Below are 26,658 nucleotides of genomic sequence, written 5' to 3' on the forward strand. Positions count from 1 at the left end.
ACCAGTCATAGTGGTTTAGGGTCCACCCTAATGCCATCATTTTACCTCTTTACACCCTATCTTCAAATACAGTCACATTCTGAGGTATGAAATTCAGACCTCAATATATAAATTTGAGAGGGGACACAATTCAGTCTATGAGATCTGAAATATATTGTTTAGATAATAAACTAAAAGAACAAATAAGTAAAATCATTAGAACACTTAAGCAGAGCTGAATAAGAGATATGTGTTACAGTAAAAGTGGCAATGGATTCAGATTTATTATAAGTGACAAGGCTCAGAAACTATATAAGAAATAATACAAGAATCACAGGTGCCTGGATGGCTCAGGCAGTTAAGCATCCAAATCTTGATTTCAGCTCAGGTCATGATCTCAGGGTCATGAGACTGAGCCCTGTTTTGGGTTCTGTGCTGGGCATGGAGCCTCCTTGAGATTCTCTCTCCTCCTCTGCCCCTCCCCCCGACTCATGTGCTCACTCTTTGTCTGTCTCTCTCTAAAAAAGGAAAAAAAAGAAGAAAGAAATACAAGAATCGATAGCAACAAAACAATCATGGAGAATTTCTCCATGGAGCCTGGAGGTGGGGATCATTGGGGATCATCTTGGAAGAGGGCTACTACGTGTGGAGTGTATGTCTGTGTGTTTTACATCATCACGAGGTTGATAACAAATTATATCTTTAAATGAGGGAGTGTCAAAAATGGCTCTCTGGACCACTCAAATTCATCAAGGTATAAAGAGATTAAGGAAAACATATTTGAGCATTGATCTTTTTTGGAATTGGGTTGTTTGTATTAAAAGAGCATCGCAAATGTTTTATGCAGAGGAAATAAAAATCACAGTTAAAAAGCATATCAAAGCTATCATAAAATACGTATGTGTTAAAGAAATCCAGAGTGAAAAAGTAACCAGAGCTGGGTATGGACAGAGTAAATACCATTTCTAAAAAGTAAATTCACTACTTGTAATGTTTAAAATTAAGAAATATCATGCTAAGACAAGCTAGTAAGCTTGTCACAGGGGAAAATATGAGAGAGTATGTTCAGATGAGTAGTTCTTAGTTGATTTCCAGGAAAAATTTGAAAATAAAAACTAATATGCTTTCTCTCAGGAATTTTAGAACATACCAAATGCAAAACAAAACAAAACAAAACAAAAAAACACTTTGTGGTGTGTATCTTATAGTGAATAAATATCAATAATGTTCATAAATATTAGCTTCACTTATTTGGGCTATTTGTTTACTTAGCACATTTGGTTTAAGTTAATCAGGGTAATCTTGTGTGTGTGATGGTGTATCATACAAAGCAAATAAAGATATTTTATTTCTCCTTTTGTGAAAGAATTACAAGAAAGACACTTAAAGGCAATTTGCCCACTAAGTTGTTTTAAAGGTTTTCAATACTAAAATCCATTGTTATTTTACTTCAGTGCAGGAGTCAACAAACTTTTTCTGTAGAGGGTCAGGCAGTAAATATTTGCAGCTTTTCTGGCCATAGGGTCTGGTTAATTACCCAACTTCACCACCACAGCATAAAATAAAAACAGCCATCAACAATACTTAAATAAATGTGGCTGTGTTCAATAAAACTTTAGATATGGAGACTGAAATTTGAATTTCAGATCACATTCATGTGTCACACAATATTCTCCTTCTTTTGATTCTTCTTTGCTTTTCAACACTTTAGAAACATAAAAACCTTTCTTAGCTCACAGGCCATGCAAAAACAGATCACAGTCCAGATTTGGAAAATGTTTGGTTTAGAACCACCCTATTAATATGCTTATAGGCTGATAAGATAGGTAAAACACTGAAGAGGCACTGAAAAACACTCAAAAAAGTGGAGGCGCTCTAATAAGTTCCTAAGTGTTAAGTCCAGCTGCCTTCTGGGATAATCATTGTTCGGTATCGAGCCAAAACCAATTAACTGATGTTGAGTTCACTGAGTTTCTAACTGAAATATGCAGGGTGGCTGAGCCAGGGGAAGATGTTTACACTTTAGACAATCAGAGGTGATGTAATTTTAGCAATAAGTATATCACACATGGTTTTATTGTGATAGTCATACACATTGTTAATAGCTAGCACATATACAGTACTTTCCATGATCCAGAAACTTGTCTAAGGACTTTAAATGCATTCAATTATTTAATTTTCACCAAAAAAAAAAAAAAAAAAAAAAACCTAAAATGTGGGTAAAACTGTTACCCTCATTTTATAGATTTTACCTTTCAAAATTGTGTCACTGTTTATCTGGCTTCTGTTATCTGGGTGTGTGTGTGTGTGTGTGTGTGTATGTAAAAATAGTGAACTATATATGTATATATATTTCTAATCATTTGTACAAGAGACCATGATCACTGTTATGATCTTCATCCTTCTTTTCTCATCCATCATTTTTTTAATTACACAAAATAAAAGAGAGCAAATGGAAATATTCTACCAACTGAATGAGCACACAACTGGCATTATGACTAAGAGCATTATTCCCAGTGTTTGTGCCTGGGGGTCTGATGAAGCCTTTAATGTCTGGTCCTTCTCATACATTCTCCCAAATAGAGTCACGGTCAAGAGAGGTCCAGATGGCGGCTTCACGCTGAACAAGCGTCCATCACTCGACACCTAATTAAAACATAAAGAAGTTGACTGGGTCTCCCTCTAACTTATACAACCTCGTAACACCTTCTAAAATTCAGTACAACTGGATGAAGAAACAATAAAAATAATGGCTAACTTCTTAAGAAATTTTGAAATGGTACAGGGTATAAGAAAAATTGGAGCTATGGAATTGGCACTGATTCATTTATTATTGAAATGGCTATAATCAGCATCTTATAATTTACTTATTTGAGGAAGTATTCCATGAGTCAGTAAGCATAAGGCAATAGGTTTGGGAGTATCTAAGAGAAATCTAGTCCTCTCAGACATAATAGGCTCCTCCAAGTGGACACAAGGGATTGACTGAGGGGTTTTGAGCTGAGCCTCTTTCATCCCTGTCACTCACTCACCCCAGCCTCCCAACCTGCTCACTGGCCCTAGTGCCCCACAGTAGCTGTTCCTACAAGGAAGGGGGAATAAGAACAAAACCCACAGGTAAGTCAGGGGAAGAATATGGCTGGGCAGAATTTATGCAGTAAGGAAATATTTCTGGACTTTAAAAAAAAAAGTGCTTGCTTTCTTGCCTATTTCAGCCACTGGTGAAATAGATCCACACAGTGAGAGGAATTCCCTTCAACTTTTCTAGGCTATCACTGCCCATGTGAAGGGGTTCCCTCTGGTGGGACCAGTCCTGAAATCCTTCTCGAGTCTTCTTCCTACTCAACAGACCCAAAACAGTCCAGCCTCCTCCCAATAGTCTCCACAGTAATATATTTATTTATTCTTAAGGATACACTAAGAATTTCCGGACAAGAAATTCAACCTTCTCAGTGTCCTTCATGATTCCCCAAGAACAATTTTATTCTTTCCAAATGGAGATACTTTTGATATCTGTAAACACTTCAGTAGGTTTTGTACTCAAAAAGTGCTTCCGGGCGCCTGGGTGGCTCAGTCGGTTAAGCGACTGCCTTCGGCTCAGGTCATGATCCTGGAGTCCCGGGATCGAGTCCCGCATCGGGCTCCCTGCTCGGCAGGGAGTCTGCTTCTCCCTCTGACCCTCACCCCTCTCATGCTCTCTGTCTCTCATTCTCTCTCTCTCAAATAAATAAATAAAATCTTTAAAAAAAAAAAAAAGTGCTTCCTCTTACATGAAATGTCAATATTAAGCAAAGGTTCTTACCTGAAATTCTCCAGGTGCAAGCTGGCTTTCACTTAGCAACACCTCAGGGAAGACATTCTGAGTTCCAAAAGTGCCACTGAGGGAAAACATTTCAAACCTGGTAGAAGCTGTTTCAACTGCACCACCACAAGTGTTTAAGTCTGTTGTTTTACATTTCAGCAGGGTACAAATCTAGGAGAAAAAATGCAAACCAGTAAGTCCTAAGAAAGCCAGAACTGATACACCCTCCTGGGCTAGAAATAAGGCCTATGCAAAGCCTATGCCCCTTTGTTTGATAAAATATTACATTTTCATTAGATTAATCCAGCTCATTGATAGCTAATTCAACAACTAATTCAACTAATTCAGAAAAGTAAAGGACTTCAGGCCCTATTGCTGTCTCCAATTCATGGTCAAACAGATTAAATCTCTCTTTTTTTTTTTTATTCATGAGAGACCGAGCAAGAGAGAAAGGCAGAGGGAGAAGCAGGCTCCCAAGGAGCAGGGAGCCCAATGCGGGACTCGATCCCAGGACCCTGAGATCATGACCTGAGCCGAAGGCAGACGCTTAACCATCTGAGCCACCCAGGCGCCCCAGATTAAATCTCTTAAAGAAACAATCAGACCCTTGGTCAATCAATAGCCATGAACTAACTATACCTTCATTGTTCTCAAGCTAGCAATGCTTTTAATAATCAAGTGTTCTACTTTTTTTAAAAAAGGTTAAATTTGGGGCGTCTGGGTGGCTCAGTCGTCAAGCGTCTGCCTTCAGCTCAGGTCATGATCCCAGGGTCCTGGGATCGAGCCCCGCATTGGGCTCCCTGCTCCGCGGGAAGCCTGCTTCTCCCTCTCCCACTCCCCCTGCTTGTGTTCCTGCTTTCACTGTGTCTCTCTCTGTCAAATAAATAAATAAATAATCTTAAGAAAAAAAAAGAATTTATTATTATTTTTATCCTTATTCCCCTCTTAGGACTAGGTTAGGTCTTTCAGTTGTATGCTTTAATTGTCCATGGTACTTTCCTTTTATGGCATTTGTCACAACTAAAATTAAATAGTGATTTTCTTAGTTTTCTGTTCAATCCTGTCTTCCCACTAGTATTAAGTTCTATGAAGACAGTGACTATATTTGTCTTGCTCACCTTCATATCCTCAGGCTCTATCAAATACTTGAACACTGAAGGCATTACATAAATATTTAGTGAATGAAAATGAATCCATATGTTATAGATGATGAACCACATGTTTAAAGAGGCTAAAAGACTGGCTCAAGGCAGGTGGCCATTACCCAGTAAAAAAGGAATTTACCCAGAATTTCTGACTCCAGAATCTTTGTTCGCACCACGTTGTGTTAAGCCCCTGAATTTAATCTTTGGTTTTTGGCAGAGTTGTTATCCCTAATTTCTTACCCTGTTGGGAAATAGCTTTACATTCTAGAAGACTGATAGGCCAGTGTTTGGATGACTCTAACCTTGGTGGGAGGAAATGGAGAGGACAAAGGGTAGAGAAATAATCTAAAGAGGAAAGTCTCCTAAGTATATTGGGTAAAGGGAATGAACTTCTTTCATTTAGTTTATTCCTTCTTTATTCATCAATTTACTCAATGATTCTTTAAAATATGTAAACTGCTCCTTCTCCCATTCTCCTATAACAACTGCTATAAATCTGTACCCAATCTTTTACTATCTTCTACTCTAGAAAATGCTATAAGCACCTTCTTTCCCCATGTCCTTAAAATTCACTCTAGAACACTCGGAAAATCTCTGTGGCAAGATGCTGAGTTATTGTACCCTTATCTCCTTTTCTTTCCCTTCTCTCCTTAGTTAAGAAATAGATTTTGGTGTTATAGAGATTTTTCTAGCATTAATTATCATCACAGTTAGACTATGAAAGATTATGAATATAATACCAAAATCCCTCGTCCTCAATTCCAAGACCAACCTTCTGTAAAAATAAAGGCTTTTGTAGCACATTTGACATTGAGACCTAACTTGACTAACATAACTATATTTTTATTTAAGCTATTTAGGATGAGTAGTCCCATGTTTTCCAGCAGACATATTAACATGTTTGATTTGGGGTGCTGCCCTCAGATTCTGCTGGTCACGGCTCCAGTTGAATGTCCCATAAATACTTCAAAACCAGAACATTCTAGGGGCGCCTGGGTGGCTTAGTCAGTTAAGCGTCTGCCTTCAGCTCAGGTCATGATCCCAGGGTCCTGGGATCGAGCCCCGCATCGGGCTCCCTGCTCCGCGGGAAGCCTGCTTCTCCCTCTCGCACTCCCCCTGCTTGTGTTCCCTCTCTCACTGTATCTCTCTCTGTCAAATAAATAAATAAAATCTTTAAAAAAAAAAAAAAAAAAAAAAACAGAACATTCTAAGTGAACTGAGCATCTCCCCACTACCACTCAATCTGCTCCCCCTCTAGCATCCTGATCTGTCAGAGCACAGCATTCACCCAGGCACTCTTGCCAGAAACCTGGTACATTCTAGTCCTCTCAATCTGCTTTTCTATATCAACTTAGCTATAAGTTAAGTTTTCTGCATATTGCTTGACTCCATACCCTGCTCTTATTCCTACTAACATACTCTTGGTACAGGCCCTAGTAGGACTATTTTAATAATCTAACTAGTCTTTTTGCCCTAGTTTCATCATCCACAGTGCTGCCACATTGATCTACTCAATGGCAGATCTGATCACATCATGCCCTTGCTGAACACCTTCCAACAGAAGACTATCACCCAGAAAATAAAGTCCAAACTTTAGGAATGACAGGTAAGATGCTGTCACATGTGATCCTGCCTCTAGGGTCATCTTCCACCAATCCTTGCTTCTTACATTATACCTTAGTAACACTGATCTACATGCACTGATCTACTTCTTGACACATCCACACTCCTGCTCATATTCCACTCCACCTAGAATTTCCTCCCACTCTTTTCATCTGGATAATAGCATAAGCTCTTAACATCATGTCTCCAGAAACTTCCCTGAATCCCCGAATTAGGCTAGGTACAGCTTGTTAGTATTCCTACAACAAAATGTGCATTCTATGTTCTAGCACATGCCAACCTGTACTGACATTATCTATTCATATGTCTTTCCCCACTACTAAATTCTTCAAGAGGAGGGCCTTTACTTATTCATCTTCATATCATCAGCTCTGAATATATACCTACTATGCAGTAGGCACTCAATAAGTGTCCAAATGAGCAAGCACTGGTAAAGTGCTTATCATGCAGCAAAGAGAATGTTGCACAGTGGGCAGAGTTCCAGCACTCAAAGGGTTTTCAGTCTCAGACAACTATGTGCATAATTTCACATAATACGTCCTTGATAAAACTAAGCATAGGATGTATGAAGTACCTAGCCCAGGTGGGGAGGTGGGAGTGGTGCCACGGAAAGTGTCAGGGCAGCCTTCTTGGTGAAGACGACACCTGAAATGCACTGTGAATGGTGAGTAGGTGGGGCCATCATAGATAAAGGAAACAACCCGTGCACACATCCAGAGGGTCTGCAGATGCCCCCACACTGCAGAGGAGGAAATGTCTCAATATGAGAGAAGCCCAGAGCACATGTGGGTGGAAGTGAGAGAAGAGAATAGAGAGTAGGAAAAGGCACATGTCAAAAATTTATGAGCATGTTTTGTTAAGGAATTTGATTTGCCAACTAGAAGACAGTGAGGAATTTTAAGAAAGAGAGTGAAATAATCACAAATGGCTTTTAGTAATTTTTATAATCAGAGTGTAGGAAATAGATTGGATGGAGCTGAAACTCAACTGGAAGCCCTGAAATAGAATGGGAGACAGATCAGGGAAGAGGAGAGCAAAACGAGAGGAACATGAAAGTTGTTTGTTCTTAGGGGTCACACCTTACCAGCCTATAATAGTTCCTCCTTTAGTGTTGGGGGCTGTGAGATACCCAAATCTTTGCAGTAGTAAACTACTCTACTACGTATCTCAGAGGCTGACCCTATATGTCTCCAGGACATGCTTAGTGTCAAGCTCTTAATGAAACAAGATAAGCTTTAGTGAACATATAAAGAAAATGGATAAATTTCTTCAGGCAGGAAATATCAGAGGTTAATCATCCATTAAAATAATCTGTAATTTGATTATCATATCATTTTAAATACAGGTATTGTAAATAAATCTCCTGCCTTTTTTCCAGCCATTTTAAAACCGGACTGACATCTAGGATTTCAAGTTTAAGCAAACAAAAATTCAGGATGCCCAGCTAAATTCGAATTTCAAATAAAACAAAATTTTTAGTGTACAGGTATCCTCAAAAGTGAGACACTTATAACAAAAACAATCCATTGTTTATCTGAAATTCAAATTCAACTAGGGGTCCTGTATTTTATCTGGTTAACTCCCCTGACACCAAAACAATCATTACCTGTAAATAATACGTCCCTTCGACAATATGGAGTCCATCAAATGCCCCCAGGGCGTAAATTTCATCTCTTCTCTTTTCAGACATCTTGTAGCTTAGATGACAGCAGAGTTTTTTCTGACAAACTGTGTAATTTCCTGTGACTCTTGTGAGCTCCAAGAAGGTGAATTCATCAAAAAAGACAGTACCCTTAAATTCCTGATTTCCTGTTGAGAATGCCTTTATACTACTGGCATAAGAAGCCCAATTCACTACAGGGCTGTGTGAGTGAGAATCCAGTTGTGAGAGAAGGAGTTTTCCCTCCTTTGTCTTCATATCATAATGAAATGCTCTTGGAGAATCAGGTGCATAGATGCCACTTCCTGAAAGTGATGTTGGAAATGGCATTTGAAATAGAAAAGTGAAAAAGGATTGCACAGTTGTTATTGTTATTTTAAACTCACATTCTCTGAGCTATATACGTCATTAATTTCAGTAAAATATACTGAGAAGGACAAGTGAGAGGAGATCCAACAGAGTATGATATCAAAAAGCCAGTAAGTGAAACTTTCATGTAAGAAGTGGTGAATTTTTAAGGGGAAAAAAAAAGAAATGGGCATATAAGTTGAATAAAACTAAATAAATCTATAAAACAATTTAGATTGAGATGGTTCTACAGTATTTCACCAGCTAGATATGCAAAAATTAAAGAGTTGGAAAACACTATATTAAGGAGTACATGCTAGCTAGGAAAAATTATTTTTTCTTTTACTTTTTTGATTACATAAAGTTTGTAAATCTTAGAGCTTACACATTACCTGTCATTCTCTTTGAGGGGTGATGTATATTGGATGCAAGGAAGTTGACCCCCATGCCCATTGCCCAAGCTGAGTGGAACTGAATAGCTGACAAATGTGGCAAAACATTCATCCATGCTGTTGGGAAGACTATGGTATCGACATGGAAATCTTTCACCAGAGTAACAGCAGGATCATAGAAGAGTATATCGAAGCACGTGAAAATGCCAAATCTTCCAAAGATGGTGTCAAAAGTCACAACCTCAGGCTTCTTGGGTACATTGAATTGATTTTCACCCATGAAAAGGTTGTGCTGTAATAAACAGAAGATGAGGGGCACCTGGGTGGCTCAGTCATTAAACATCTGCCTTTCTGCTCAGGTCATGATCCCAGGTTCCTGGGATCAAGCCCTACGTCAGGCTCCCTGCTCAGCGGGAAGCCTGCTTCTCCCTCTCCCACTTCCCCTGCTTGTGTTCCCTCTCTCGCTGTCTCTCTCTCTCTCTCTCTCTTCTCTCTGTCAAATAAATAAATAAATCTTTAAAAAAAACAAAAACAAAAACAAAAGATGAAGGGGAAAAAAGTCTCTTTTCAGAAGTTGGCCTGGGTTTACTGTGTCTGAAAAAAGTACAAGCCAACAACTCTTAGTCAGTGCCAATTTAATCCATGACCACTGTCTTCACAGGGAAAAACTGTAAGAGAATAGAGATTACTATAGCTGATGGGAATTGGTTCAACCTCCACATTTTATAGATATGTAGGCAGGATTCCTTATTTATTAAGACCCTCTTGAATCTTACAAGACATAGAAGTGAAATAGATGACTTCTATTTGCCAAGAACACTTAACTATTTTCTGTGGACAAAGAACTTTCTTTGCTCCTTTCTCTTCAAAATCAAGTCTATCTGGTAGGTAGTTTCTCCTTCTAGTCTTGACCCAATGCCAGGGCATGTCTTCAAAAGGACAAAGTCTAAAAGGTAACCTTATATGTCAATAGAGGTACCTCCTGCTGATTCTCATACACTTCCACAGACACATTCCTACATTTCTAAATGCATAGGAAACCTCTTGAGCCTCTTTATAGGAGCTTACCATACCTAATCATTACTTTCTATGCTTTGTCTCCATTCTGCTTCTAAAGTATGCTTATTATCTGCACTAATGATTTTTCCCTCTTGTCCACTTTATTTTGTTAAACACTCAGTAACTGAACTGTTTGCAAATTAACTTTACCTTATGATAGCGTGCCACCAGTTTTCCCTGAGAATCAAACACCACATTGGTGTTGTACTGGTAACGACCATCGGGGGGACACTGAGGGTCACTGGCATTGCATGGCTTCTTGTCCCCAATATTTGCCACAACGTAGATAGAGTTGTCCTTGGCCAGGCAGCTGAGTCTTTCTTGCACTGGGGTGTAGCCAAACCTATATGCTCATTAGAAAAGAAAAACAAAAATGAAGTTTATCTTTTAATAAAATTCAGAATTATATTCCTTGAACCTATTATGTGATACACACAAAAATAAATTCTGAATAACATCAGAGAAGGGAAAGATTAAAATAAGAATAGATTTCAGAGGAAGTACATGCTTGTGGGAATTTGGTTGTAGGAAACTATTCTAGGATAAGATTCTAGGCCATGTATTTTTTTCATCATAGCATTTATCATCATTTATAACCATGTGTTCATTATGTGTTTATCTTATGTGTGGCACATCTCATAGATATTTTCGGACAATGATACACATCTTCTGTTCACTGACCCTGGAAGAAAAGAGGAATTAAAAAAAATACTTCAAGTGAAAGAACGACAACTTGGAATTAGAATTCTGGGAAGATGGCAGAGTAGGAAGCACCAGAAATACATCCCTCCACCTAGATGATATTTGTACTGGCAGAATCTGACTGATAGAGCTATTTTGACATTTGGGAGTCTATTTCAAGGCTTGTAAGGCAAATTGCAGTCAATTTCAGTCAATTTCACCTCTTAGCTCAGCAGTGGCTACCCATGCTTTACCCCACACCCAGGCCCATGACAGATAGTCATGCTGGAGCACCATGCAGGCGGCTTACAGAACCAGGTTGGACACTAAAACCCCTATCTTCCAAATATCAGGGGTCTGTGTTCTGATCACTGATAACTGCTTCTGATCATGGAGGTGCAAACACAGGGGCAGGCAGCCATTGTTTTACCCCACCACCACCACCACCACTATATTGTTGCAAGTCCTTCCCCTACTGGCTGAAGTAATTTCTAGAGGATTTAAAGAGCCAGAGTTGTCTTCTCTTCCTCTTCCTTAATTTTTCCTTTTTTCTCTTTTTTTGAAATCAGACATTTAAGGATTAGGAAATACAAAAGCAATCATATATATAGGAGAATTTAGAAAGTCATCACATGTGCTCCAGGAAAGACACAGGCTAAGACAATGCCTCAAAAGATCTTGGGGCGCCTGGGTGGCTCAGTCGTTGAGCGCCTGCCTTCGGCTCAGGTTATGATTCCAGGGTCCTGGGATCAAGCCCCGCATCGGGCTCCCTGCTCGGTGGGAAGCCTGCTTCTCCCTCTCCCACTCCCCCTGCTTGTGTTCCCTCTCTAGCTGTCTCTCTCTCTGTCAAATGAATGGATAAAATCTTTAAAAAAAAAAAAAAGATCTTAAGTTTACACATCAAGCTTATGCCTAGTGCAGAAACAGCCTATAGGAATCAAAAAAAAAAAAAAAAAAAAAAAAACCAAATAAGCAAAAGGCTAGTACTAAACCCTGGGGAAAGAGAAGAATTTGATTTTCAGAATGATCACATTTTCAGATTCAAATATCAACTTAACAAAAAAATCATTAAGACATACAAATAAACAGTAAAGCATGGCCCATTCAAAAGGGAAAAAAAAAAAAGAATAAACCTACAGAAACCATCCTGGAGAAAGACCAGATGGCAAACCTACTAGACAAAGACTAAAACAACTGTCTTAAAGATGCTCAAAGAACTAAAGGCAAATGTGGAAAAAGTCAAGAAAATAATATATGAACAAAATGGAAATATCAATAAGGAGATGGAAAACCTAAGAGAAACCAAAATGAAATTCTGGAGCTGAAAACTACAATGACTAAAATGAAAAATTTACTAGTGGAATTCAAAGATGGATTTGAGCTGAAAGAATCAATAAATTTAAAGCTAACCCTGACCCTAACCCTAATTATATGAAGAAATCATGTCCAAAAACTTCCCAGATTTGATTAAAAACATGAATATATAAAGATCCAAGAAGTTCAATGATCTCCAAGAAAGATGAACTCAAAGACACCATACCAAGACACGTTGTAATCAAACTGTCAAAAGTCAAAGACAAAATAAAAATGTTGCAAGCCAAAGAGGTAAGTGATTCATAACATACAAATAATCCCCAATAAGATTATCAGTTTTGTTTTTTTTTTAAGATTTTATTTATTTTTCAGAGAGAGAGCACAGCAGGGGGAGCAGCAGACAGAGGGAAAGCAGGCTTCCCGCTGAGCAGGGAGCCTGACGTGGGACTCGATCCCAGGGCCCTGGGATTATGACCTGAGCCGAAGGCAGACACTTAACCGACTGAGCCACCCAGGAATCCCTATCAGCAGTTTTTAATCAGATACTAGAGACCAGAAAACAGGGGGCCAATATATTTAAAGTGCTGAAAGAAAAAAACTGTCAACTAAGAATCTGGTATCCAGCAACACTGTTCAAATGTGAGGGACAAATTAAGACACTCTATGCTAATATCAAATAGACTCTAAATTAAAAGATTACAAGAGATAAGGAAGGATATTACATATTCATATTCAAAATACAAGAGAACTCTTAAAATTAAACAGTAACAGTAACAACAACCTAATTTAAAAATGGGCAAAAGACTTTTGAATAGACTTTTCTCCAAAAAAATAGCCATACAAAGGACCAATAAGCATATGAAAAGATGCTCAACCTCACTAATCACTAGGGAAATGCAAATCAAAACCACAATGAAATACCACCTCATACCCATTAGAATGCCTACTATTAAAAAAACAAAACAACAACAACAACAACAAAAACAGAAAATAACGAGTGTTGATGAGGATGTGGAGAAATTGGAACACAAAGACATTATTGGTGGAAATAAAAAAAGGATGTGGTTAGGAAAAGAACTGCCAGGAAACCAGTTTGGCAGTTCCTCAAAAAATTAAAAAAAGAACCATCACATGATTCAGCAATTACATTGCTGGATATATTTCCAAAAAACTGAAAGCAGCAACTTGAAGATACGTTTGTATACTCATGTTCATAGCAGCATTATTCACAATAGCTAAAAGGTGGAAGCAACTCAAGTGTCCATCAATGGATGAAAGATAGCAAAATGTGGTATGTATACACAGTAGATTATTATTCAGCTTAAAAAGGAAGGAAATTCTGACACATGCTATAACATGAATGAACTTTGAAGACATTATGCCAAGTGAAATAAATCAATCACAAAAAGGTAAAAACCATACAATTCCACTTAAAAGGTAGCTAGAGTAGTTAGAGTAGCCAAAATCATAGATACAGAAAGTAATATGATGACTGCCAGTGGCTGCAGAGATGGGGAAATAGGGAAACACTGGGGAAATAGATGGGGAAATATTGTGTTCTTTCCCCAGCTTTACTGAAATATAGTTGATATATAACATTGTGTCAGTTCAAAATGTAAAATGTGAGGATTTTATATATGTATATATTAATAAATGTTTACAATTAGGTTAGCACATTTTTTAATTAGTATAATTACCATTTTATTATTCTTACTGTGAGAACATTTAAAATCTACTCCCATTGCAACTTTCAAGTAAACAATACAATACTGTTAACTACAGTCATCATGCTATACATTATATCTCTGGAATTTATTCCTCTTATAACTAGAAGTTTGTACCCTTTGCCCGATTTTGCCTCATTTCCCCCACCACCAGCCCCTGGAAACTACTGTTCTCTCTGCTTCTATAAGTTCAGCATTTTTAGATTCTACATATAAGTGAGATCATACAGTTTTTGTCTTTCTCTGCCTGGCTTATTTCACTTAGCATAATGTTCTCAATGTTCATCTATGTTGTTGCAAATGGCAGTATTTCTTTCTCATGGCTGAATAATGTTCCACTGAATATATGTATATACCACATTCTTTTTTTAAAAAAATATTTTATTTATTTATTTGACAGAGAGAGACAGCAAGAGAAGGAACACAAGCAGGGGGAGTGGGAGAGGGAGAAGCAGGCCTCCTGCCGAGCAGGGAGCCCGATGCAGGGCTTGATCTCAGGACCCTGGGATCATGACCTGAGCCAAAGGCAGAGGCTTAATGACTGAGCCACCCAGGAGCCCCTGTATATACCACATTCTTTATCCATTCACCTGTTGATGGTCATGCAGGTTATTTCCATGTGTTGGCTACTATAAATAATGCTGCAATAAACATAGGGGTGCAGATAGCTTTTTGAGATTGTATGGTATGTTCAGATTTTCTATTTCTTCATGATTCGGTCTTGGTAGGTTGCCTATTTCTAGAAATCCATGGATTTATTTTAAGTTGTCTGATTTGTTGTCACATAATTATTCAGAGTAGTCTCTTATGATTTTTTGTATTTCTGTGGTATCACTTGTAATGTCTCCTCTTTTCACTTCTAAAAATATGGACTGCTTCAGGAATTTGCATGTCACCCTTGTGCAAGAGCCATGCTAATCTTCTGTATTGCTCCAATTTTAGTATATGTGCTGCCCAAATGAGCACAAGCAGAATTATCATTCAATGAGTGTAGAGTTTGAGTTTTGCCAGATAAAAAGTGTTCTGGAGATGAGTGATGGTGATGGTTGAGTTAACAATATGAATATACTTAATACCACTGACTGTGCATTTAAAAATGATTAAGATGGTAAACTTTATGTGTATTTCACCACAAAAAAAAAAATTAGAAAAAAAGACCGTTGGAGGTTAAGAAAAGGGAAATCTTGTTCAGGGAACTAGTCAATCTGGCTGGAGCAGAGACATTGTTAGGGAAGAAAAGGGAATTTAAAAAGATGCATCTGGGGTCATAAAAGATAGAGCTCAGCACAAGAAGTTAAAAACTTCTTTCAAATTTAATAGACAAAAAGATTCTGAGGACAGAAGTACCATGACCTGAATTTTCTGTAAGATAATAGGCCATTAGGGTATAGAATATACTAGAATAAGAGACTAAATGTAGGGAATCATTAGGAAGTTTTTGCAATAGCTCAGATTAAAGGCAACAAGGATTGGGCTAGGGCAGTGCCAGACAGTATGGAAAAATGGAAATACTGGAACACTTGTTAATGCTTGATTTCTTTAATTCTTTTTTTTTAAGATTTTATTTATTCATTTGAGAGAGAGAGAAAGAGATGGAGAGAGGACGAACATGAGCAGGGGGAATAGGCAGAGGGAGAGGGAGAAGCAGACTCCCCGCTGAGCAGGGAGCCCAACACGAGGCTCAATCCCAGGACCCGACCCAGAGATCATGACCTGAGCCAAAAGCAGGTGCTTAACCTATCTGAGCCACCCAGGTGCCTCTGATTTCTTTATCCTTTATCATGTTACCAGTAGTTGTCCCAATAAAGCAATTAAATGCAATTTTCAAAAGTGAGACCCACTACATGTAACATATAGCCATATTTATTCTCTATTGGCACAGTCTTTAAATAATAAATGGTTAATAGTAGGTAGGTTATTGAAGAATAGCTGAGAAGGGTAAAGTAACTGTTGAATGAATGGAAATTTAGTGCCATCTGCTGGCAATAGTAGTAAAAGCTTTCTTCGAGTATCAAATCTAGACCATTAGAACTACAAATTGGTACAATTAATATAAGCAAAACCATAGCAATTTCCTATAAAAACATGCCCTTGAAAAAGACCAAGAAGGATGAGAAAACACATCTAAAAAAATTATTCTAATGCATTATATATAAAGAATGACTATTTGATAGTTTTTCTCCCTCTTTTGCTTCAATTAATGTCTGAAAGACAGATGTAAACACATCAAACCACTTGAAACATATTTAGCCCAAGTCTTTTCAGATTTCCACAATTGGCAGAATATACTGGTACATGAAATAGAAATCTGGTGTTAGGAATTTCTTAAACAGTCCTGATTACATATTTCCCTCCTGTCTCTATTAATCTTGAAAGTGCATCATATATTCAAATATATTTACATTTAAACTACATTTTTCAGACTGTTTGCTATACCCAGGAAAGATTACAAAATGCTTTGTTAGAACACACACCCATATGACCTACTCCCTCACTTCTTCCAAGTCTTTACTTAGATGTCACCGTGAAGCCAACTGATGACCAAAAATTTAAACCCCGTGCTTGCCACCAGATTCACCTGTCCTGCTTTGTTTTTCTTGATAACATTTACCTTTACTACATATCATAGATAAGTAGATAGATAATAGATAACTATATAGATATTATCTTTGTTTCTTCATTGACTATCTCCCTACACTAGAATATAAGCTCCAGGAAGGTAGATTTTTAATCTGTTTTGTCCACCCTACTGTCCAGAATAGTACCTGTACGTAATAGGTACACACACAAAAAATTGTTAAATAAATGAATGGAGGCAAGGAATGGAGATGCTATTAGCTGATAGAAAATAGGAAAGGCAACCAGACTCCTTGAAATGGAATGCATGGAACAGCCACGTGGGGATTTTCAGGAGGCCCTTGGAAAAATTTGATTCTAGGAAAAGGTCATTCAGATACAAGTGAAGTCAACACATGATGGAAGGGCACACAGAGTGCTTGCCCTTTAGAAACTGAAAATCTGGCATGAAAGGTGGTCAAATAAAAAACAATTATGATATAATGAAATATGAACAAAGTAGATGATTAAGATAAATAATACTAAACTTGTCAAAATCAAGGTGTCTCTATAAGGATTTATAGTAGTTTGTGTGGTTTGAAGAGCAATTCCAAAGAGGGAGTTCCTACGATGTTAGCAATAGTACCTATAGAAAGAAGTGAGGTAACTGAGAGGATTCTCTTAGATATATAAGGTATTTCTTGGTCTACATTAAAAACAACAGTGCTAGGGGCGCCTGGGTGGCTCAGTCGTTAAGCGTCTGCCTTCGGCTCAGGTCGTGATCCCAGGGTCCTGGGATCGAGCCCCGCATCGGGCTCCCTGCTCCGCGGGAAGCCTGCTTCTCCCTCTCCCACTGCCCCTGCTTGTGTTCCCTCTCTCGCTGTGTCTCTCTCTGTCAAATAAATAAATAAAATCTTTAAAAAAAAAAATAGTGCTACTTTCCTCACACATCCTATTTCTTTAGTCTGGGCCTGACTTAAACCACTTACACTGTTCTGCTACATCGACAATCACCTTAAGCTCTTGGGATTTCATACACATGGAGCTCATTTAGCCATCTTATTGACGTAAAAGGAAAATTTTTAATTCTAAACTAACACGACTCTATTTTGCCATTTTCTTATGCAGTTTTCAAATTACAGGCCCACATGGGGCAACAATTTTCTCATCACTGGTAAGAAGTCAGAAGACTAGAGTTTGATTCTGGTTCTCCCGCTAACCAACTACCCCTGTAACCCTAAGCAAGTTATGCTACCGTCTCTCCAGATTCCTTCCCTCAGTGGAAATATATTCACATTGAATTTGATGACTTCTATGTTACCTTCCAGCACTGATTTCTGTGATTTCACAATTCATAATCACTTTCCTAATACATGTATCCTCAGAAGATGAAAAATAATAAAACTATCTTGAACTTAGAGTTGATAGTGGATCCTATGCAGTGATCTACTACAAAACCCTCCCAGGTAAAGTAAGTTCATATTCATGATTGGATGGTCCACCACCTGTTTGGGATTATTACCTTTTGGGATTATTACAAGGGATCCAGTTCACTCCAGGGTCTGGGATATCCTCCAGGTATGGGTAGATAGTTTCCCTGGTAAAGTTCCAGCCATAAATACCATCTTCTGGAGTCACAATAATACGTGCACCCTGTTAAAAATATTAAAGTATTTCTCAGTTAAGCAACAATCCAAGACGGGGTCTGTATGACCTTGCAGTCATAATTTTGAGAAGGAGGTAGGAGTCTGATTGTACAACAAGGTTGTTGGCTACCCTGACACATATGTCTTCCAAAAGTATAACTGCACCGGACGGGGACCCTGGCTCCTAAGACCCCACCCTTCCTCTTGGTGGAGGCCAGCCCGCTTGAGAGGGGGTACCTGGTTTGCTGCTGAAGTGATTGCTGCCTCCAGAAGATCCAGATTTCGGTTCATTAATGCCAATGCCTCTTCACGGGACACTGGTATCAGGCTAGCATTAGGCAATATCACTGCGTGTTCATAAACAGCTGCAATAAATGTATCCCGGGAGCTGACTTTTAAGACACAGAAAACTGAAACTGCCACAAAAGCCAGCAGCGGAGAGGTGACCATGCTGAAGTCTGACGATTGCCGATAAACAGAGCAAGTCCTCACATGTATAGAGAGAAAACACAATTAATCATGTGGTCCCCAGGACTTACTACCTTACAAGTAGATTACAAAATCTACTCTAAGCAAGCCTTATGGTATTGCATTGTAGACATAGATATAAACAAACCTTATATAACAAAAGACTCAGGGCGCCTGGGTGACTCAGTCGTTAAGCGTCTGCCTTCAGCTCAGGTCATGATCCCAGGGTCCTGGGACTGAGCCCCGCATCGGGCTCCCTGCTCGGCGGGAAGCCTGCTTCTCCCTCTCCCACTCCCCCTGCTTGTGTTCCCTCTCTCACTGTCTCTCTCTGTCAAATAAATAAATAAAATCTTAAAAAAAAAAAAAAGACTCTTATTGCGGGGATTTGTGAGGATCTAATAAGGAAATGTATGCTTTCGTTTTCTAGGTTTGTCATCACAAACTTGTTTTCTGGAGACAAAGATGGGGGGCGTGTCAGAATATTCTTTTTGCATTGTTTGTTTCTTAAGTAACTAATTTAAAATAATCAATATGCCAAAGTGTCACATCTTGGGGTGGCCTGCTCTTGGTTCCTATAGTTCCCTCCTCTGAAACTTCTATAGAAGTTGAGCTGGCAGATTGTTTTATCTCACTGAACAGTCTTTTAGTACTGACAATAGGTTAGTTGAATTAAACTCACTTCAGGGGGCGCCTGGGTGGCTCAGTTGGTTAAGCGACTGCTTTCGGCTCAGGTCATGATCCTGGAGTCCCTGGATCGAGTCCCGCATCGGGCTCCCCGCTCAGCGGGGAGTCTGCTTCTCCCTCTGACCCTCCCCCATCTCATGCTCTCTCTCTCTCTCTCATTCTCTCTCACAAAAAAATAAATAAATAAAAATCTTTAAAAAAAAAGATTTAAACTCACTTCAGAAGGCTGTGATGGTTATGTATTTTCAAAGTTATGCCTATGGTTCAATTAATCATGTAATAATAAGAGGCACTTTTATGAAAACAAAAACAACAGTTAAGATTAGATAAATTATAAAACTGGTTTCTGAGTTCTGAGAGTAGCCAGTTGAGAAGATTTCTAGATGTCAGGCTAAAAGCATCTTCAAATAGGGTGAGGGCAGGCAATGGCAACCTGGTAGACTCTTGGTTTGTAGGTCAAGTGTCTCTGGTGACCTTTCTGAGTCACCCACAGAGCAACAGGCATGAAGATGGTCTACACATGAGTTGTTGTGATTTCACTCAAGGTGACATAAAGCAGTTTATATTCAGTGTGCAGGGCTTCAAGGAAAGGGGAAGTTTTATTTATGAAATGATTCCAAGTCAAAATTATGGGGAAAAATTGGAGATGTTAACTAGGAGTTGTGGCCAGACATGGAAGGAAACTAGAAAAAATTAGGATCTAGTCTTGTTTCTAAAGAACTGTTTTTAGAATCTAATATCCATAAAGGTGTGTTACTTAAACATGATTTTCCTCTTTATAATCACTCTCCCTTTACCAAAGATAGCCAAATTAAGACTGATTTGTTTATAAAATAAACCGAGGGGGGGGGGAATGAACCTTGGCCTGATTATATATGTAAGTTCAGCAAGAATAGCAATTGATTATATAGAGTCTTTTAAATCTGCTTTGCTGCAACTTTTTACAGGGAATCTCTAGATTGAACTTTTAACAGCCTCCCAAGGCCAGAAGCCAAGCCAAATACTTGCCATCAGACCTTGCCTGTAATACTTAAAGATTTGCATTAATTCCTCTCTTTTGAGGTCTGCAAAATATCCTGAGGTTCCTGTACCTGCCAAGAAGTGACGTTCTTTACCTGTAAGGTTGCTAGCAACCCCATAAGCAAGGTATTGGGCTGTTTTCCCAAGGGGCCTTATTGGCTCCATATAATCAACGTTATTTCCTTAAAGCTGTCTGGTCATACCTAAGTTTTTAGCAAGTCTCCCCCAAATATGACATTCCAGTCAAAGCCTCAGTAATATAATCAATGTTTCCAATTATGTTCTGATACAAGGAGAACAGATTATTATTGAATTTATGCAAATGAATACATTGCCATGAAAATATAAGAACATTCACTGAAAATTCTGGAGGTATCAGATAGAAAGAAAAAGGTAAATGTTTTAATCTGTTGAAAAGTTTTATTTTATCAAATTGCTGGAGGTCATAGTTAGCTTAAGAGAAAGTCTCCTTAAATCTGGAAAAACAAAACCTTAAAAGATCAACAATGTTTCAAACAAAAAAGTCATAAAAATTATAATTGTCCTAGGGCTCCTGGGTGGCTCAGTCAGTTAAGCATCTGCCTTGGGCTCAGGTCATGATCTCGAGGTCCTGGGATTGAGCCCCCACATTGGAGAGCCCCGCTTCTCCCTCTCCCTCTGTTCCTCCCCAACCCCGTTCTCTTTCCCTCTCTATCTCCCTCTTTTCCTCCCTCTCTCTCAAATAAATCTTTTAAAAAATTATAATCATCCTCAGTTCATTTAGTCTCATGTTATTAATTTTTGTTCTGCTTCAATCCAGTTTTCCTACTAGTTCCAGAAATTCTTAACATGTTTAGTTTTATGATCTTAAGGTTATCAGAAACCTATACTCAGGCTTCTTTCCATAAGTCTCATTGAAGATAAAACGCAGTTGCAGGAAGCTTTTGTAAAAAGCATCTGAGTCTACAAATGACAAAGGACTTAAAAAATGTCCATGATTAAAGATCCAATTAGAATTCATTACAATGTGATTGACAAGGAAATTCGGTTATTTTTGGATTACATTTTAAGATAATAACATACCAGGACATATCATATTTCTAGAAGTTTCATACAATTTCCAGAATAGTTACTTAAGTAGCATGTATCTACATAAATATAAGACAGTTTAGTATTACTTGTTTGACAATACTTCCCATGTAACTTAACATACCAAACAAGCATTAATTTCTCTCTTTAATGATGAGAAACAAAATCACTGAAATGTTCCAAGGGCCCTCTGGAACATTTCAATTAGATTGTAGTCAAAAGACTTTATTTTAGAATTTGATTTTAGGGGGTGCCTGGCTGGCTCAGTTGAAAGAGTATGTGACTCCTGACCTCAGGGTGATGAGTTCAAGCCCCATGTTGGGTGTAGAGATTACTTACCTTAAGTAATCTCCCTCTTTCCCTAATACATATATAAGACCTTTAAATATGTAAGACCTTTAAAAAAATTTTGATCTTTGGAAGTTTATCAAAAAATATCAAAAGTTTCAAGCATTTAATTAAAGAAGAATCACAGATCATTATAAAACTGTTAAATGATTTAACCAATGTGACAATAAGAGATTTTAAAGGCAAATACAGAGGATTACATAGTTGTAAACAAGTCTTAGCTCTTTTAATATTAAGAAGACTGTCTTCTCGAATGATCAAAGATTTGATAAAAACAAAACAAAATATTTTTCTAGGCAGATTACACAAAAGGTAAAGAAAATTTTGTTTGTAATTTCTCATAAAAAGCAAACCAATCATCTAAGAAAGTTTTTCTAACAGAGAGAAAAACCAAATTCTAATTTTCTATCAGTGTTCTTTTGATATCAAAACTCACTCTTAAATATACTTATTCTAATCTTAGCTATATATAAAATTTTTCAAAGGGTTTTTTTTTCATAAATCTTCTACAACTTTTATTTTTATTAATTATTATTATTTTTTTTTTACACACAGATTTTAAGTTTTCCCTTTTTAAATAACTAGGCTCACTTTAGGAAAAATTATTTTTGCCCTCAATAAAAATGTATTGCCATTCCTCATACTTTTTCTTACAAAAAAAATACATCTTACAGAGTTGTTTCCCTTATAATTTTTAGCAGCTTTAGTCACATGGTAATTATAATTCTTAATACTTAGAAACATTAATTTCTAGTGAAGTAGTAAACAACTGTAAATTGTTTCTCTAGCATTTTTTAGATCGGCAAATTTATGAATATATTTCGGGACGCCTGGGTGGCTCAGTCGGTTGAGCGTCTGCCTTCGGCCCAGGTCATGATCCCGGTGCCCTGGGATCGAGTCCCGCATGGGGCTCCTTGCTCAGCAGGGAGCCTGCTTCTCCCTCTCCCTCTGCCGCTCCCCCCTGCTTGTACCCTTGCTCACTCTCTCTCACCCACTCTCTAACAAAAACAAAACAAAACAAAAATCTTAAAAAAAAATTTATGAATATATTTCATAATTTCTAGAAACATGTGCTTCTTCAAGTACAATCTTTTAATAAAGAATACAACATGTTTACCAGCAGACCCAAATTTTTAGTTTCTCTGGAGTAATAAGGAAACCACAAGTAGATAAACTTATGTTCAGTATTCAATGTTTATTATTTTATCTTATTTAGAAATGACCTAGCTATTCAGTGAATTCAACCTAACTCATCACTTAGCAAAACTTCAAGGTTTCAAGTTGCCAGAAAGATTTGGGGAAACTATCTTAAAAGTTTACCTAAAAACCTTTTAAAATTTATATCTATTCAATTTACTTGTTCTTAACAATGATGCTTACATTACCCATAAAAACTATAGGAGACATCAAAGTCAGTTACCCTTCCAAGCTAATTATTTTTTAAAAACAGAGATAGTATCAGCCTATTTGACTCTAAGTAAACCGAGGCAGAATAAACGTTTTAGTTTTAATGTTGATAATTTTAAAGACATGTCTATTTTAATTAAACCGACAACCTTAAATTAGCTTTAACACCAAATATTCTCCCAAATCATGTGAACTTGAAAATAAGCGCTTGCCTTCAAACTAACTAAACAGGGCTCTTTTACAAACTAATTTTAGTAATACCATCCAGATGTAGAAAAATCTCACACTTACAACATATACATTGTTAAAAAGAAAACCACAGGCCCAATATGGCATTACTTAGGTTAAAGCTCCAAGTCAGTAAACCAAGACTTAATACCTAAACTAACTGCAGTTTCAACTCCCCAGGAATGTAACCTTTAACCAGACAACATGGAATTTCCTGGTCAACACAAGAAGTTTATTGAGAGACCCCTTCCATTTCCCTTAGGAGGGCAAATTGCCTACAACAGTGGATTCTTTGCTAATAACTGTCTTTTTCCGCCCCATCTCTACCTTTAAAAACAGTTCCTTTTCTGTAGCAGTTTGGAGTTCCTTTCTAATTGTTGGATGGGATGCTGCCCGATTCATGAATTGATTAATAAAGCCAATTAGATCTTTAAGATTTACTTTGATGGATTTTTCTTATTTAACAATATGGACATACATACAAACATACATACAGATGTAAACAAAGATCTTACAGTTTTTGTTTTGTGGAGAGAACATTATAGGCCTGATTTTTATATACCTTTTCTCGCTCTCTTTTTTTCCTTCTGGTGAGAAACCTTTTTTTGAAGTTTATTATTTCAAAGAATGGCTCTTAGGTCCTAGAGAAGAGGGGGCTAGAAAATTTATACCACAGAGGCACAAAGAAAGTACCCAAGTTTTCTCCAAGGTGGACTTTTGGGGACATATTGTCCACTTATAGAGATGCTAGCGACTGGGCACAAGAGCCCTTTTAGCAATCTGTATTTTTATTTTTTAAGTAAGCTCCACTCCACACCCAGCGTGAAGCCTATCACAGGGCTTGAACTCATGACCCTGAGATCCAGACCTGAGGGGAGATCAAGAGTCCGAAGGCACTGAGCCATCCAGTTGCCCCCTTAGCAATCTGTATTTTTAAAAGCCCTCTTCCCCTCCCTGCCTTTTTTCTTCAGCCTCAGACAATTGTGGATTGTGTTTTCATTTCAAAGACATGATAAAATTATAACTCTAAGGAACAGAGAAAGAATGCAAGTTGGTTTGTTTGTTTTAAAGAAATCTGAGATAAATGCTATTTAAAAAATTATTTATTTTCTTAGGTACAGGACAATTTTGTTCCAATATTCTGATCTTTTATAGTATCTATAAAGCATTGAGAGGAATAGGCAAGGTTTTGAGATTGGTAAAAATAGGTGGGCTTTGACTTGTTTTTAGAGTTGATTTCTGGTTTTGTAGCGATTTTTAAGACAGACAGTTGTCTTTAATTCCCCCAAAGATTTGGATTTCAGCCTGAATATCAAGGGATGGACCTGCTTTTTTAACTAAACTTTATGTGTGTATATATATATACACACACATACATACACACACCAGGGACGTGTTTAACTAAAATGGGAATCAAAAGCTTTATGCCTTGGTAAACTCTGTATAAAGCGTTTTAATAAAAGCTTTTTCTCTAAGTACATAATTTAACCTTGGGCTTTTATTATATCAGGACCTGCCATCAGCCTTCCACTGATTAATTGCAGGAGGGCCTAGGAGAAAGTTTGGTCATCTGCCTCCTCTGTCAAAGGGGGCTGGGTTCAAGCGGCCTTTTGGCTTGCCTAATAATCATAGTATGAAAGAAACTTCCCTTAGCAGCCAGTCAAGTTCTCTTTGAGTGAAGTTGTGAATAGCCAACCACCTTTTTAATTCCTCTAAATTTGGTAGGATCTTTTGAAAGTGGAGGAAAAGGGGCTTTATAATTTAAAAGATCTGCTGTTGTTCAAGGGACGTGAATTCCCTGTGTGTTGGGGGCGCGTTGGGGCAGGGCTGCGCCATTCAAAGATATATCTGCCAAGGTCATTGCAGAGAAATGCCTAAAGTTGGCAGAGCCTGATTACAGCAAAGTAAGCCCTACTGCCTGTCCCAGGTACTTCTGCTAAACTTTCGGTTTGGCTTCCAGCATTTGTAAGAGTAGTCTGCATACTTTGAACTTGAGATTAAGCTGGAGTACTGTCTAAAAAATCTTGTAGGGAAAGGGACTAGATGGGTCAGATTTTAGGAAGGGAAACTTACAATGGATGTAGACAATAATTTTTGTCTTAAGTCTAATTTCCGTTCTTTATCTTGTCAAGGGAGTCCTTAAGGATAGCCTTATGCTAATAAGAAAATTGAGAGCTCACCATAAAGAGTTTTTTTTAATTTAGCCAAATTTTTTTTTTTTAAGATTTTATTTATTTGTCAGAGAGCGAGTGAGAGAGAGCACAAGCAGAGGGGAGCAGCAGAGGCAGAGGGAGAAGCAGGCTCCCTGCTGGGCAGGGAGCCCAATGCGGAACTCGATCCCGGGATTAAGACCTGAGCCAAAGGCAGACACTTAACCAACCGAACCACCCGGGCATTCCTTAATTCAGCCAACTGATGAGTAGGATCTTGTTTTTAATATCAATTAATAGCCACTCAAACCAATAAGCCTTTTTATGGTTTGGCCAAAGATACAAGAGATGTCCCTAGAGAGGGCATAGCTGGTGAAGCCCCACAAGTCTACTCCCAAAAATAGTCTAAGAAAGCAAAGACCTTCAGGGACAGGTGGTAAGAATGATGTGGTGTTATCAGGGTGTCTCAGGCCCCCACAAAGGTGCGAAGCTTCCACACAGACCCGCCAATCTGTGACAGCTGACAGGTGCTACTGGAATGGATTTTTCTAGCACTAACAAGCAATGAAGGTTGAGACGACCAAGGCCCTTACAGTCTAGGAGCTCTTAAGACAAACTCCCCCGAGAGCTGGCACAACTGGGCAAAGAGAATGCTGCTTGTAACTGGGTATCTCCAATCCCCAGTCTATCCAACTGGCCCCCTAAGTACACCCCAGTAAATGCACCTTCCGGATGGCAGAGACCAGAGAGAATGTTCTCACTGGTCACAAAGCCAAGCTCTTAGGACACAGAACAAGATAAAAGGAAAAACCTCATCTAGTTTTTACACCGGGGACCCACAGCAAAGTATGCCCACATAGACACTGTCTGATGAGAACCGCGAACTCTATGCTTTTTGGTAATCCCCTTACCTAAAGACGCGGACAAAGGAGATCAAAGACCATCTCTGGAAGGAAACAGATCACTAGCCAAACAGCACCCTACCAGATTTTTTACCAAGAGTCGCTAAGCCAAAGGAACTGGTTCCACAAATATTTTCTCCTGCTAATTTGATTTGAGAGAAAGAGAAAAAGACTGTCCTTACTCTCACGCCACCAGACCTCACAGACAGAAACTCCGGGAGGCCGACATGGTAAGAAATCTTACCTTCTGCCGGCTGTATGTCAGATCCCCCGAGATCTTAAAGCTGCAGAATCCTCCGGGGCAAATATGCAGCGGAAGTTAACCCAGCGGCCACACCTATGGCAGGGGAAGAACCACCTCCTGTGCTTTCTCAGGATTTCCAGCTGGCCTCAGAATTAAGGGGACATGAGACAGAGTCACAGGAGGGGGGGTAAAAAAGTTTCATTACGTGCA

At 38.3% G+C, this 26,658-nt stretch overlaps 1 protein-coding gene and 1 non-coding gene across 3 annotated transcripts; both read right to left on the bottom strand.

Annotated features, from left to right (window-relative positions):
* Positions 1 to 787: 787 nt before the first annotated feature.
* Positions 788 to 26,658, bottom strand: LOC118000789 (pantetheinase). Of its 2 annotated transcripts, none has more exons than XM_034990672.1 (8): positions 26,449 to 26,658; positions 18,167 to 18,416; positions 17,806 to 17,936; positions 10,159 to 10,351; positions 8,950 to 9,241; positions 8,156 to 8,514; positions 3,782 to 3,952; positions 788 to 2,625 (listed from the first exon to the last, which is right to left on the bottom strand). In XM_034990672.1, exons 2-8 carry the CDS (start codon positions 18,377 to 18,379, stop codon positions 2,443 to 2,445), a joined length of 1,542 nt encoding a protein of 513 aa, XP_034846563.1. In that variant the 5' UTR covers positions 18,380 to 18,416; positions 26,449 to 26,658; the 3' UTR covers positions 788 to 2,442. The 2 variants fall into 2 exon arrangements, with proteins under 2 accessions (XP_034846563.1, XP_034846564.1); XM_034990673.1 differs by lacking the exon at positions 26,449 to 26,658 and adding an exon at positions 26,214 to 26,413.
* Positions 14,589 to 14,693, bottom strand: LOC118001683. Its single transcript, XR_004676792.1, has one exon. It is a non-coding gene; the product is annotated as a U6 spliceosomal RNA (small nuclear RNA).

The sequence above is a fragment of the Mirounga leonina genome, unplaced genomic scaffold (genome assembly GCF_011800145.1).
Source record: "Mirounga leonina isolate KUSES-001 unplaced genomic scaffold, KU_Mleo_1.0 Mir_53, whole genome shotgun sequence".
Taxonomy (NCBI): domain Eukaryota; kingdom Metazoa; phylum Chordata; class Mammalia; order Carnivora; family Phocidae; genus Mirounga; species Mirounga leonina.

Bases quoted from the DNA above. Each gene is read 5' to 3' on its own strand.
- LOC118000789 (XM_034990672.1), bottom strand. From the start codon at position 18,379: ATGGTCACCTCTCCGCTGCTGGCTTTTGTGGCAGTTTCAGTTTTCTGT. The intron at 17,937-18,166 runs GTACCCCCTCTC...TATTTTTAACAG, and splicing joins TCACTTCAGCAGCAAACCAG to GGTGCACGTATTATTGTGAC. The intron at 9,242-10,158 runs GTAAAGTTAATT...TGTTTATTACAG, and splicing joins TGGTGGCACGCTATCATAAG to CACAACCTTTTCATGGGTGA.